Here is a 15,005-nt window from a genome sequence, read left to right as displayed (position 1 = left end):
CTCTTCATCACAATTATTTCTTTTGCATCTTTAGAATTCCCAGGGAAGAGAGATAGATGGCAAAATCTCTTAGATGTATCCTCCTATTTCTGTTGTTCATAGCTGAATCTGAGGGAAGGAGAAGTGGAACAAGAGAGAATCAATCACTACTAATGGATATTCCTACTGTAAAGGAGCCTACCTAAATTCCTCTTCTATCTTCTATCTATCCTCTCCATCTTAGAACCCACCTCCATTTCTGTGTAAAAGAACAAATCTCAAGCATCTCCCAATCTCTGGATTTAGTCTGGTTGCAAGGCTAACCCCAGAGGGAAGTACATTTTCTTACTTCTGCTTCTTCCCAGGGACAACCACAAAAAGAAGCAAGTTTTCCTTCAATGATTTTAAGATCAGGTGCAAAACTTCAAAGATGAGAAGTTGTTTTTTCAAGGTAAAAAACAAAATCCTCCCATTGGAATTCTCTCATAAACACACTGATTAAAACAGTCTTCTGGCTTACAACCTAAATTGTGAGCTATGAGGTTTGTTTTTCTTCCTGTGACTTATTTGATATATTTGACAAGATTTCAGCACATGGACTCTGTGATGAGAAACTGCTTTCTGTTACCAGATCAAAGATATGTAAAGACAATTGCTGTAATCATAGATAGTAGTTAAAGACTTGGGTGATATACATATCACCCAGGAGAGGAATTGTTAGTATATGTCTATCCCTTTCCCCCTGCCACTGTATAACTTAGTGATGATGAGCTATTTGGAAGGACCTTGACTCTCATCCCTGTAGTGTTTGACCACAGAGTGTCCTTTCAATGGGAATTTTCATGAGGTGACTCAAATTTTGGTGGTGACATATGGGCTGGAAAGAAAGAAAGCTCTGATTCCCACCCTTCTGGCAACTTGCCATGAGCACAAATGCTACCTAGGTGGCCATTTCTATAACCTGAACCTCTTCTTTTTTTTTTTTAAATCCTTACCTTCCATCTTAGAATCAATATTGGTATCAGAATTGTTTCTAAGGCAAAAGAGTGGTAAGGACTGGACAGTGGGGGTTAAGTGACTTGTCCAGGGTCACACAGCTTGAACCTCTTCTTAATGATATGAATTTTGGACTAATGAAAGGGAAGCAGAAAATTTAAATAAACAATCAAGTATTAATTAAGTGCCTTCTATGTGCCAAGCACTGTCTAGGTACAAAACATAAAATGAAACAGAAGTGGTTTTTACAGAGGTTTCTCTTTGTCACTCCTATGTGTTTGTGATTGGAATAGGTGAACCAAAATAAGTTTCGGTTCCCCTAAGAGAAATCCAGTATATTAATGTATTTTCCTCATTTTTCCAAGACTTGTAAATTTTCTGAATAAATAGAAGAGATATGACAAGAAATCCCCCAAAGGGTCAGTTTAGCAGGACAGTGAATAGAGTGCAAATAGTTTGGAGTCTGGAAGATATGGGTTCTATTATGGCTTTAAAAGCTTCCTTGTTGTATGGCTCTGAACAATTAGTTTATAACACCAATTGCCTAGCTCTTATTTCTTTTTTTTTTAAACCCTTACCTTCTGTCTTGGAGTCAATACTGTGTATTGGCTCCAAGGCAGAAGAGTGGTAAGGGCTAGGCAACGGAGGTCAAGTGACTTGCCCAGGGTCACACAGCTGGGAAGTGTCTGAGGCCAGATTTGAACCTAGGACCTCCCATCTCTAGGCCTGGCTCTCAATCCACTGAGCTACCCAGTTGCCCCCCCCTAGCTCTTATTTCTGTTCTGCCTTAGAATCAATACTTAATATCAATTCCAAAACAGAAGATAAAAGTTAAAAAACAATTCCCAAGAAGCAACATTCAGTTAATTAATATTGATATAGATATATACATATGTCTACATATATATATATATCTACAGAGATATTTTTTTACCTGTACATGGATATTTGTAGATTCTCACTGAGAATATTTCTCTATGCATATTTGTTCAAAGACATTTTATTTTTTCTTAATGGGGTGGGAGATGGGAGAGAAAAAAATAGATGTCTTGTGTTTAATATGAGTGTGTGGGGGGAGTGCTATATATATTAAATGTTTCGTACACTTTTACATTAAATTATTTGTACTTTTATTTAATGATTTTTCTTCAAGTAGAAGTAATTTGTTAATATTTATAATGTAAAAACAAAACATAGCAATAAAACAGTAAAAAAGCCTTCAAGTGCTAATTAAATTAGAACAACATTTTAAAGAATGATGGGATTCTTTGATCAGTACACAAAGACTTGTAAAAAGTGCCAAGATTTTTATTTCAGTTATATTGTTTGTTTGGGTTAGTATATAAATGTGTGAATGCTGTTAAGTGTGTAGATTTCTTTTTGCTTTTGCTTATGCAACTGCATGTATATGATGAGACCTATTCAACGAAAAAGGCAAACAGTCCTTAAGATAAAACAAAGCAAAAAAAGTCAAATAAAAAAAAATAAGAGCTTATGAGTAGGAAATTTTTTTCTTTCATTAATTTTTTTTCATTTTGAATATGAAAAAGAACATTTCCATATATGTATATCAGAACATGCAAAAATTATTCTATATGAGACCATAAATCTCTAAAAGTTACCATCAAAATTGTTCTACTTGTTTGTTCTCCAGGAGCAGCTAAGTAATAGTACTCAGACATTTGCTAACCATGTGTCTCTGGGCAAAATCTTATTTTGTTTGCCTCAGTTTCCTCATATATAAAATAGGAATAATAATAACAATATGAGAAGAAGCTCCCAGGGCTGTTGGGAGGATCAAATGAGATAACAATTGTAAAAGCATTTAGCATAGTGCCTGGTATATAGGAAGCATTTTTATATATATTAGTTACAACTACTACTATCAGTACTACTACTGCCAGTGATTTCCTTTCTTTTCTCTGTGTATTTTTTAAGTTACAAAGTCTTCCTAATGTTAATCACCATTGATCTCTTCCTCCCCTGCCTCCTCCAATCAACTTAGAAAAAGAAAAGAGGAAAAAACATCTTTTTAACAAATAAGTTTAAAAAAGCAAAATGAATCCACACAATGAATAATGTGTGTGTGTGTGTGTGTGTGTGTGTGTGTGTGTTGCATGTTGGGTCCATAACATCTCTATCTGGAATTAAGTAAATGTTTCATCATATGTCCTCTGCAGCCATGGCTGATCATGGCTTTGGTCAGTGTTCTCAAACCTTACAAAGTTATTTTCTTTAAAAATTTGCCTTTATGAAAATTCTTCTCTTAGTTTTGCTCACTTTACTCTCAATTCATATTACCCAGAATTCTTTGAAATCATCAGTTATATAATTTTTATACTCTTGTAATATTCTCTTAGATTCATGTATCTCAAATTTTTCAAGCCCTTCCAAAACTGTATGAGTTGATCTAAGGCACTTCCTTAGATTCTCTTATTTTCCATGTTTTTGCTTCCTCTTTTTAATCACTTTCTTTAGGATTGGGAAGTTTTGCTCCTGACTATTCCTTCCTCTTTATCTTCTTCCTTGACCACTCCCCAGCAATCCTCCTTTGTTTCCTCTATTAAGTTCCAGGTCTATACCAAATGGTGCTTGTGTGTGTGTGCGTGCATGCATGTTTGTTTTCAACCCTCTTTTGTTCCAAATAAGAAGCCTATCCACTCTAAGACTTCTCTTTTTCTCGCTTTGAATACATTAAGGTTCTGAAGGGATATTTTTTCCTCCTAACAATAACAATTACCATTTATATGGCACAATGCAGTTTGCAAAGTGCTTTACAAATATTATCTTTTATCCTCACAACAAACCTGGGAGGTGAGTGTTACTATTGTTCCCATTTCATAAATGAAAAAACTAAACCATAATGATTAAGGGACTTGTCCAAGATCGCATAGCTAGTAAGCGTCTTAGGTACATCTTGTAATTGCTTTTTAAGAAAGCAACTTTCAGGGGCAATAGGATGGATCAATGGATAAAGCACCAGGCCCAGAGACAGGAGGTCCTGGGTTCAAATCTGGCCTCACACACTTCCTAGCTGTGTGACCGTGGGTAAGTCACTTAACCCCCATTGCCTAGCCCTTACCATTCTTCTGCCTTGGAACCAATACAGTATTTATTCTGAGTCAGAAGGTAAGGTTTGTGTGTGTGTGTGTGTGTATGTGTGTGTGTGTGTGTGTGTTTAACCCCTTACCTCTAATTGAATTTATATTTACTTCTGAGGTAGAAGATATTACATATTATAGCTTCTTATTAGATTTCTTTATTATTATTCAATTTGATGTGAACTTTGGAGTTTTGCTGGAGTAGCCATGTGGGAGCTGGGTAGTCTATGTACTATTCAGTCAGTCACTTTGGTGAGAATTCTGTAAGGAAAAAAATTTAAACTTACAAGACATTGATGGAAACTTGGAAGTTACAGTGGCCAAGAGTATTCTCTTCAAACCAAGCTGGTAGGAAGTATAGTGTATAGAGTGCCAGGCCTAGAGTCAAGGAGAGTCATCTTCTTGGGTTTAAATCTGAGCTCAGATACTGTGTGACCCCTGGCAAGCCATTTAATCCTGTTTGCCTCAGTTTCCTCATCTATAAAATGAGCTGGAGAAGGAAAAGGAAAACCATTCCAGAATCTTGACTAAGAAAACCCCAAATGGAGTCATGAAGAGTCAGACATAACTGAAGTGACTGAAAAACAACAATAGCATCATCTCTAAAACAGAATTACCATTAGAACCCTGAAAGAGTTTGAATTATACTCATTTGGGGTCAAAAACCTCTGTGGGAACCTTAGACTTTTAAATGTAAAGACAAATTGAAGTAAGACAGTTAACCCAAAGAGCAAGAGTCAGGAACATGCCACATTCAGGGACAATAATCAGCTCAAGGAATTTTAGAATTCATGAACATGGGAGTAGAATTTTAGTGATGGCAGGATAAAGGGCATAACAGAGGTAGAGTGGGTCATGGGAGCTGAGTAAGTCCTAGGTACTAGATAGTTTTAGGAAGGGCCAAAGCAGAAGGTAAGAGGTAGAAAAGGCCAAGAGGGGCAAGAGTTTGGGGAAGAGGTGGGATAGAAGATTTGGAATGATTCGTGGATAACTAAAAGGTGGAAGATCTGTAATTCTATGAATTCCTTTATTCTCTTAAAATCTCACTTGGTCTCACTTTTCTTCATATATCAGCTTTAGCAATCCAGAAACTATTTTTGAAAGGACATCATGCTTTGACATTCACTCTCTGTTACTTGTCATTCCTTTCACTTCTTTAAAAAATAACCTAAGTTGGATTTTAAATTCACTGAACATCCATATCAACCATCTAACTTAAATTTTAAAAAGTATTGGAAGCAAGGACAGGTAACGAAGACTGAAAAGAAGAGCAAGATGCAGCACAAAATAAAAGTTTTAGGAATGCTAAAGCTCAGAATGAGTGGAGTCTGCTTAGGAAAGCTAAGAAAAAAAATTTTTTTTAAACTATATTGGTAGAAAAAAGATATAAAAAAGATAGGTTCTCGGAATAGATCACTAAAGAAACAAGCATCCATCCAGAAAGAGAAGTAGCATTTCCAAAAAGCCAGCCTGGTATCATCACAAACTATCCATGCCAATCTAACTGTGTTTCCCTTTTTTGATAGGGTTACTCAACTGACACACGACAGAAGTAAGATAGAAAGAAGTAGTTTACTTAGACTTCAGCAAAACATCTCATGCTATTGTAACAGGGTATGAACAGAATTCTGCTTTCTACTTCTGGATGACCACATGCCCTAGATCAGTGCTTGGGCACTTTGGGAATGATGAAATCTTTGTCTACCTTTGGGTTGGTCTGATGTGACCCTGTACTGAAGGACTCAGACTCATTGGGGAAGATGAAGCAATTCCCTTACTGGCTACTGAAAAGAACTGCTGACCAAGTGAATCTTTAGCAGGGAATGTCCCACTCTTATTTGTCTTTTCCCTTCCCAGATGTAGATTTTGTCAGATATAGTTAAGTCTATCCACTTGTTAGCTAAGCTATATTAGGGACTCATTATTATTGAAGTTCTTTTGAACTCTCAAATTCTGTGGTGCTATGAGTCTATCTATGGAGGGATTTTGGATTCCCTTCCCTTTTTCCTGACAGGAAGGGTAATTTCTCCCAGGTGACCCCTAGAGCAGTTGCCTTTGGGGCTACTGAATATTTTAATTTTTGTTTAGTTTTCCTTTCCTTGGAAAATCCTGGGGGTGGTCTCATCTACTCTTACAGGCAATTTCAAGAGTTTGAGAGGTTGAAGATTCTGAGTGTTTGGTCAGAGTCAAATGGCATCAAGGAGAGTTGTTTTTTTGCATGGGAGAGGATAGCATTGACAAGAGGGTCTTCTCAACTCCCAGAGGAACTTCCCAAAAGACAGGTTCCATGAGAGGGAGAGTGAAGAGCCAAAGTGAAATGTAAAATGCCTAGTTAAGAAAGCTGATTCATATTGATGTTTGTCTCAAGCTCCTGGAAAAATATAGCAATAATTAGAAGTCACTACATCATGTTTTATGTCTTTCTATGCATTTTAATGTGTATTTTGTGTTGTTTCTTTTGCTTTTAAGAAATTTAAATATTTGTCTCATAACCTATTTGCACTGAAAATTGATTCCATTTCTTCTCTGCTCTTTGAGGAAAATCTAATGAAAACCAAACCTAAGCTTTCAGCAATTTTTCCAGGGTGGGGATGTAATAGGGTGAAGAAGGAAACAAGCATTTATTTAGCATATATTATGTGCTGTGCTAAGCACTTTTAATTAAATTAATTTAAAATAAAATATAAGTGAACTAATATAAATTAATTAACTAATGACCCAAAAATGTAGGAAAGATAGACTAACCCCTGTCATTGGAGGACAAATTCCCTTAGAAGTAGACCCAGTCACTTGTGTATGAGTTCAGAGTAGAAGAAACTCTTAATGAAGGGGAAGAGAACAAGGTCCTAGCCCCCTGGATCCAGCTGCAATTCTTATCATTATACTTGTGGAAGACAGATATGGAATAGATTATATATGAAATAAATTTGATAGATTTGGACAAATGGACAGAGTCAAAGAACAGCTCTTAAAGATTCCTTGGAAGGAGATCTCCAGTGGAGTGTCTTTGGTATCTATGCTTTTTAGCATTTTGTATCTATGTCTTGGATACAAAAGGTATAGGATAAGGAGGTATGAACTGAGATTGCTGACCTCAGCCTTTTTTCTTATTGATTTACAAGCTCATGTGGATAACTCAGATAAGGGTATAAGAGAAAAGCTCATCAAATTTGCATGAAACCAGTAGAAAGTAGCCAACATATTTGATGGAAGAGTCAGAATCTGAAAATTTATGACATGCTAAATCAAGGGTTCTTAATCTGGGGGTGTGAGTGAACTGCTTTTTTAATGAATATGTTTATAACTATATTTTGATATCATTGATTTTCCTTGTAATCTTTTTTAGTGATTTAAAAACATTATTTTAAGAAATAATTCACTGGATTCTTTGAACTTCCAAGAGTATATCACAAAAAAATTAAGAACCTTTGGGCTAGAGCATTTAGGTTAAATATAATGAGAAGAAATTTAATAAGGATAAACTCAAAATGTTATACTTGGGTTAAAAGAATTAATTCCAAATACAGGATCTGCAAACATGGTTAAAAAAAAAAAACAGTCTGCACAAGACCAAGGCTTTTTAGTGGGCAGCCTGCAGACTCAAAATGTGACAAAAGAGTGTTTTGGCAGCCAAAGAACTAAAGTCTTGGGCTTCAGTAAGAGAGACAGAACTTCATGAAATAAGGGGGTTACAGTTCCTTTCTTTGGTGCCTAATTAAGACTAACTGGAGTAATGTATTTACTACACCTCAACTGAAGGACACTGATAAGTTGATTTTCTGGAGGGCAACCTATCAGGTGAAAGGTCAATTGAGTTCAAGTCACATGAAGATGAATGGAAAGAACTCTAGCCTTTTAGTCTGGAAAAGACTCAAAGCATATGCAATGGCTATGTTCAAGTATTTGAAAGGCTATCCTATATCCATATGGAAAAAGAACTGGAGTCATTTGGTCTCAAAGAATTCTTGGTATCAAGAATAATAGTAGAAGTTATGAAGAAGCAAATTAGGTTTGATATCAGCAAAAAAAAAGTTCCTCCCAATTAGAGGTCTCCACAAGTGGAATGACTTATCTCTAAAGCTGGTAGGTTCTCTTTAACTACAGGTCTTCCAGTAGAGGCTGGAAGAACATTTAAGTATGCTACAGTGTAGATTTTTTTGGAATATGTATTGGAATATATGCCTGCTTAGATTTCTTCTGGCTCTCAAATTCTGAGATTCTCCATTTATTCCACCCATCTACTGATAACATGCTTGTATTCCCAGTTGCCACTGTGGGGCAGGGCATCTCTACAGCTGGTCAGAGAGCCAAGAATCTGCCTTTATATAAAGCCAATAAAAGTTAGTTTCAGCATTTGGTGATTATCTGCCATGGAACACAAAATGCTCCTCTTTTTTTTGATGTCCCTGGCCCTGACTGAGACCTGGGCAGGTGAGTGGAGAATAATAATGTAAATAATTATATGTATGTATAATATTTAATAATATAATATACTGTATATATTATAATGATGTATATAATAATAATTAATACTAATCAACTGTCTGAAGAATGAACTGTACATAGATCAGGAGCACATTACTGGGCAGGAATAGTACTTCCTACTGCATAGAGTTCCTTTCCCCCATCCCCAAAAGGAGTCACTCTCAAATGGAGTTTGACTGGGGAAAGGTACTGGTAGTGGTGGCCTGGATTCAGGTGGCAATGAATAAATGTTGATGCCTTGCATCCTCCTGCTGCATTGGGAATAATTGTTGGGAATTCTGACCTGGTTTCCCTATGTTTAAAAAGAGGAAGGGGCTAATAAGGGACAGGGCACTGAGGGGTGCTAGAATTGAGAAAGGGAGCAACAGTTCTGGGGAAGAAGAAAACAGAGTTAAAGAGGCAAAAGGAGAAAATAGCCTTAGATCTCGGGGGAGTAGCATGGGAACCGGTAGTTACAGAAGGTAGGAAAAGAGAAACACGATGATTTTGAGGAAAGCTCCTTGTAAATAAATCTCAAGGCTCTTTATAAGTGTGAATTTAAAAAAAAAGTTATTATTACTGTACCAGTCCAGAATCTAGAAGGGATGCTAGGAGAGTGTTGGAAGAAGTGCAGGCAGGGGCAGGAGATCCGGACCAGAACAAGCGGTGCCCAGGAGGGGGAGGGCAGCAAGGTCAGTCTCCGAGTGATATCGGCTGCTCTGGGATGCTTCGGACCTTTAGCAGAAGGAATTCCTGAAGCCGATGAGGTTTGGGGGTGCACAGTCACTGGTGAGCCGGAGCCCCATCCTGACTTGGGCCAGATTTCTCCAATATTCCCGATTCTCTCAGGCTCTCATTCTATGAGGTATATCGACACCGTCGTTACCGCGCCCAGGCTGGGGCTGGAAGAGCGGTGGTTCACGTTAGTAGGCTACGTAGATGATCAGCAGTTCGTACGCTTCCACAGCAACAATGCGAGTCAGAGCACCGAGATTGGGGCACCTTGGATAGAGCTGGAGACGCCGGACTACTGGGAGCGGGAGAAGCGGCACCTAAAGGACTCACAGAACTGTCCAATGAGCCTGCAGAACCTACACTTCAACTACAATCAGAGCCATGACGGCGGTGAGTGACTTGGAGGAACTCAGATTACTCTTTCGTTTCGACCTGGTCCCGTCCTCAGTCCTAAAAGGGGAGAGGGAGGGAAGGCTTTTTACGGCCGAGAGGAGGGTGTGGGGTGCTGGGACGATCCTGGACACCAGCAAACCCGGTCAGGCCGCTCCACAAAGAGGAGATGGCCCTGTTCATCCTGACAGGTGGCCTTTTCCTTGTGGAGGGGCTGACAGCAATGCTGGGCACTGGTCAGGTGTTCACACATTACAGCGCATGTACGGCTGCGAGGTTTTCGGCAACGGGAGCTTCAGCACTTTTTTCCTACTTTATGGCTATGACGGACAAGACAAACTCTCCCTGGACCCGGAGACGCTCAACTGGATAGCGTCGGACAGCATGGCTCTAAGCATCAAGCTTAAACTGGACGCGGATCGGAGTCCCGCGGAGAGATGGAAGGTCCTCTTGACGGTGACGTGCGTGCAGTGGCTACTGAGACATCTCGAGAAAGGGAAGGAGACGTTGCTGCGGACAGGTACGGCCCGACCTCAGCTTTCTAATGGGCTTGACTTGCTCCCTCTTTCGGGGCCGCAAACCCAGCCATATATGCAGAACCCCGGGCCGGATCTCAGCTTCGGTCTCCTTGAGATTGGACCTTGGGCTTTTCTCAGTCTCACCTAAAGCAGTAGAATCTTCTGGCTCTTGTCTCCTTCATACCTCCGGGCAGGTTCGGCGTCTGCCAAGTCTCAGGCTGAATGACTTACCACAAGGCACTTTCTAAGCGCAGCTGGAGGGGAGTCTGCCTCAAAGGCTTTCTGGAATGAGTGCGCCTCGACTTTCTTCTTACTCTTGCCTCTTAGACCCTCCTTCTGTACAAGTGACCCGCCATATCGCCTCTGACTCAGAAGTGATCCTCAAGTGCAGAGCGTGGGGCTTTTACCCTGCGGAAATCTCATTAATTTGGCTGAGAAATGGGGAAGAACAGATCCAGGACACAGCGTACATTGATACTAGACCTGGGGGAGATGGGACCTTTCAGAAATGGGCAGCTGTTGAAATGCCCTTTGGAAATGAAGAGAAATATACCTGCCGAGTTCAGCATGAGGGACTGCCTGAACCACTCTTCCTGAAATGGGGTAAGCACAGTAAGATGGCACTGGGGGAAATTCCTTTCCTTCCCAACAAAGGGGTCTGGAACTTTTTTTTTGGGGGGGGGGATAGAGCAGGAATCAGGGCCTTTCCCTTTTCTTTTCTATTTTAGAGCTACAGTCACCATTCACTGGGTACATGATAGGAATCATGGCTTTTGTCCTGCTTCTCACCTCAGTTATTGCTGGAATTGTGATCTGGAAGAAATGCATTTCAGGTAGGGAAAACCAGTAAAAAAAGGAAGAGGCAGGCCAGAAATCCTTATTCCCAAAGCCTAGTTTATATTTGCCTTTATCTAATCCTAAAGTCTGCATTGAGACTTTTCACAGCTATTGAGACTGTCGATGAACAAATTAATAAATGAACACACTTGAAAATGGATTAGCCTTTTAGTGGTACTAAAGACTAGATGAAGGGAGTAATTGCTTCAGTTCACACTCAAATTTTTTTTTAACAATTTAAGTCAAAAGAAATGCAGGTTGTTCAGCAACAAGGAGTTTACTTAGTATAGCTGGAAACCCATCGTTTTCTGATAGAAAGGGACACAACTTCAATGCCCCTGAAGTACAATAGACATTTCAAATTCAACATTTCCAAACCAGAACTCATTATGTTTCTCTCCAAATCACACCTCCTCAAAATCTCCTTATTACTGTTGAGAGCACCACCACACTTCCTTGTCATTCAGGTAGACAATCTCAATTCTTTCTTTGACCTTTCATTCTCAATCCACATATAGGATCATGTGTTAAACATAGCCATTTCCATTTTCCTATTTCTCTTATACATATTCCCTTCACTCAAACTTCCACCATCCTAGTTTAGAACCTTAATATCTTTTTCTTGCCTAGACCATAGCCTTTTAGTTGGCCTGACATCAAACCTCATCCAACTCCAACCTATTTTCTACTCAGCTTCCAAAGTGATTTTCCTAAAGCATAGCTTTCACCATATCTACTTCCTTCTTGATCAACTCCAAGGGCCCCTTTTACCTTTTGGATCAAATCTAAAGTAATCAACTTGGTATTTAAAATTCTTCAGAACATGACTGCATTTCCAGTCTTCTTATATTTTCCTCCCCTCCAAGCATGATGGGATCCAGCAGATTCTACTTTCTGGTCCTCATGCATGATACTACATTTCCTGTTCCTCTGCTTTTTCACTAGCTGTTCTTTCATTCCTGAAATGCTCTTCATCCCCTCCTACCCTTCCTAAAATTCCTGGCATTCTTCAAGACTCAAGTCAAATGTTCACTTCAGTAGTGCATATACTAAAATTGGAATGATACAGAAAAGATTAGCATGGCCCCTGCACAAGGATGACACACAAATTCATGAAGCATTTAATTTTTTGAAAAGGCTCAATTCAAGTGATACTTTATGCAGGGGGCCTCTCTTAGTCCCCTGTCTATGCATATTGTATATACCTATTTATTTTCACATTGTCTCCAGTCATAAGAAGATAAGCTCCTTGAGGCCAGAGATTGTGTTTTACCTTTCTTCTAATATAATAAGCACTAGAAGAATATTATTGATTGATTCTTGCTGGATTCTGATCCTGCACTAGGTGAGAATATGTATATTAGGATGGTAGGAGTAGATCACTGTTCTAGAAACTTATCCTGCTTATAATGGTTACAAAAACAGACAAATAAACTTTCTAAGTTTCACTCAGTATATTTGTCTCTCCTGGACTCTCATATATATATACACACACACACTTTTTTTTTGTCTTCCAGGTGGAAAAGGGGGGAATTATGCTTTGACCTCAGGTAAGTGAAGAATTGTCATGGGGTGAGGAAGAAGAACTGGCCTATCTACAGCCCTAAGAACATAAGAAATGAGAACTGAGAGGCAAGCCCTCATCCCTTATCATAATGCTGTTCTTAGTAAGGGGTCTCTGAATGGATTCTCTTCATCTTGAATATCTAGGAAGTGACAGTGCCCAGGGATCAGATGTTTCTATTACAGAAAGAGGTGAGATTTTGGTGAATCTTGCTGTGGTTGCAAAGTTAGTAAGAATAAGTATAAAGGTGGTTGGGTTTATGGGGGCCCTGATTCTTAGAGTGGAGATAAAAAGTAGACTGTGGAGAATAAAGAGGAACTTGAGGCTGGAGATGATTTTTTCAGATGCCATATATTAATTTTTGTTTCTTTTCTTCAGCCTGAGGGAGCTGCCCTATGTGGAACAGAGAAGGAAATCAAGATACTTCTCCTTTTCCTGACTCAATTCTGTTGATCTCCTCACTTCTCTAACTTCTTTTCCCTACAAAGGCCCCTGTTATTATGGCTAGCCAAACCTCATAGGGAGCATCATCAGTGCCCTCATCCTATCATCTGTTGCTTTCCTCCTCCACTAGTTTTCCCTCCTGTCCTTCCAGACTTTTCAGGGAGGGAAACTGGATTGGGAGGAGAAAAATTCTAGGACCCTTTTTCTCTCCATTTGATGTTACACTGAAACCTGATCTTTTTCCTATTGTTTAATGAGGGAGACTACATACTTAACTGAATTGCCTTTTCTTCAGTACCGTTATTTCAGACTGTTACAAAGTAGTAGTCTAGTACCAGCTAAAAAATATATGGTGGAACAGTGGAATATATTAGGTTCCTATTACACAATAGTCAATGATGTTAGTAAATCTAATTTTTGCTAAACCCAAAGATCCAAGCTTTTCAAACCTGAATTCACCATTTGACAACAATTATTGAGGAAAATTGAAAGCTGTTGGACAGGAACTAGGCATAAACCAACATCCTATGCTATACACCAAAATAAGGTCAAACTGGACAAATGATTTTGAAATGAGGTGGGTCATATCATAAGAAAATTAAGTAAGCATGGGAAAAAATCACCTGTCAGATATATGGATAAGAGAAAAGTCTATAATCAACCATGAGATAGAGAGGATCACAGAATACAAAATGGATAATTTTGATTATATGAAATTAAGAGTTTTGCACAAGAAAAACCAATGTAGCCAAAATTAAAAGGAAAGCAGGGAACTGGTGGAAAGTTTTTTTCTCTGATAAAGGCATCATTTATAAATGTTATTGAATTGAGATAAGTTTATAAGAATAAGAGTCATTCATTCTCCACTTGATAAATGGTCAAAGGATATGAAAGGCACTTTTTAGAAAAAAATTAGTTATTTATGGTCATATGAAAAAATGTTCTAAATCACTATTAATTAGAGAAATGAAAATTAAAATAACTTTGAGATACCATCTGAAATCTATTCAACTGGCTCACATGACAGAAAAGGAAAATAATAAATTCTGGAGAGGATGTAGAATAACAGGGATACTAATGGTAGAGATACTAATGATTGGAAGAGTTGTGAACTGATCAAAATATTCTAGAGATCAATTTGGAACTCTGCCCAAAGAGCTATAAAACTAGGCATACCCCTTGACACAGCAAAGCTACCATTAGCTCTGTATTTCAAAGAGATCCAAAAAAGGGGAAAGGACCTATTTATTTAAAGCAGCTCTTTTTTTTGGGGGGGGGCAAAGAACTGGAAATTGAAGGGATGTCCATCAATTGGGGAATGGTTGAACAAGTTGTGCTCTATGGTTGCAATGGATTATAATCATTCTACAAGAAAGGATGGTTTCAGAAAATCCTAGGAAGGTTTATATGAACTGATGGGAAGTAAAGGGAATTGATCCAGAAGAAAATGGTACACAGTAACAGGAATATTGCAATGATGTTCAACTATGAAAGACTTGAATACTCCGATCAAGAAGTACAATTGGATCGAGAAGATCCAAGACAATTCCAAAGAACCATGCTGAAAAATGCTATCCACCTCCAGAGGGAGAACTGATGAAGCTGGAGTGCAGATTGAAGCATATTTTTTCACTTTGTTTCCTACTTTTTTCTTTTTGTAATATAGATAATTTGGAAATGTATTTTGAATGACTTAGATTGCTAGCCTTCTCAAAAGATGGGAGAGAAGCTAGAGACAGAAATAATTTGGAATTAAAAAAATTTTAAATGAATGTTAAAAATAAAAAAACGTAATTGGAAAATAGTAAACAGAATAAAAATATAGAAAGGAAAAGAAAATAAAGACATTAACACTTTTAAGACTTGTCATTTATTAAGTTCATGGTTATAGGTGTACAGAGATTGGTTTAAGGAAGAGACAAGGGAGAATGAGAATGGGGAGAATTACCTGTACATAGTTAAGACCTCAAATATTTA

At 38.3% G+C, this 15,005-nt stretch overlaps 1 protein-coding gene and 1 non-coding gene across 3 annotated transcripts; both read left to right on the top strand.

The window, feature by feature from the left end:
* Positions 1-8,403: 8,403 nt before the first annotated feature.
* MODO-UM (MHC class I antigen) lies at positions 8,404-13,927 on the top strand. Of its 2 annotated transcripts, XM_007483441.3 has the most exons (8): positions 8,404-8,507; positions 9,390-9,665; positions 9,907-10,185; positions 10,511-10,786; positions 10,912-11,016; positions 12,538-12,570; positions 12,731-12,775; positions 12,963-13,927. In XM_007483441.3, exons 1-8 carry the CDS (start codon positions 8,447-8,449, stop codon positions 12,965-12,967), a joined length of 1,080 nt encoding a protein of 359 aa, XP_007483503.2. In that variant the 5' UTR covers positions 8,404-8,446; the 3' UTR covers positions 12,968-13,927.
* On the top strand, positions 12,050-12,152 carry LOC130457660 (U6 spliceosomal RNA). The gene has a single exon (XR_008916952.1). It is a non-coding gene; the product is annotated as a U6 spliceosomal RNA (small nuclear RNA).
* Positions 13,928-15,005: the final 1,078 nt, after the last annotated feature.

Source organism: Monodelphis domestica, chromosome 2 (assembly GCF_027887165.1).
Source record: "Monodelphis domestica isolate mMonDom1 chromosome 2, mMonDom1.pri, whole genome shotgun sequence".
In the NCBI taxonomy this organism is placed as follows: domain Eukaryota; kingdom Metazoa; phylum Chordata; class Mammalia; order Didelphimorphia; family Didelphidae; genus Monodelphis; species Monodelphis domestica.
Note: the sequence above shows the minus strand (reverse complement) of the source record. Positions and strands in the feature narration are given on the sequence as shown.

Excerpts from the sequence above, each read along its gene's own strand:
- MODO-UM (XM_007483441.3), top strand. The coding sequence starts at position 8,447 with ATGGAACACAAAATGCTCCTCTTTTTTTTGATGTCCCTGGCCCTGACT. Across the intron at positions 8,508-9,389 it reads CCTGACTGAGACCTGGGCAG|GCTCTCATTCTATGAGGTAT; the intron begins GTGAGTGGAGAA and ends CGATTCTCTCAG. Across the intron at positions 10,787-10,911 it reads ACCACTCTTCCTGAAATGGG|AGCTACAGTCACCATTCACT; the intron begins GTAAGCACAGTA and ends TTTCTATTTTAG.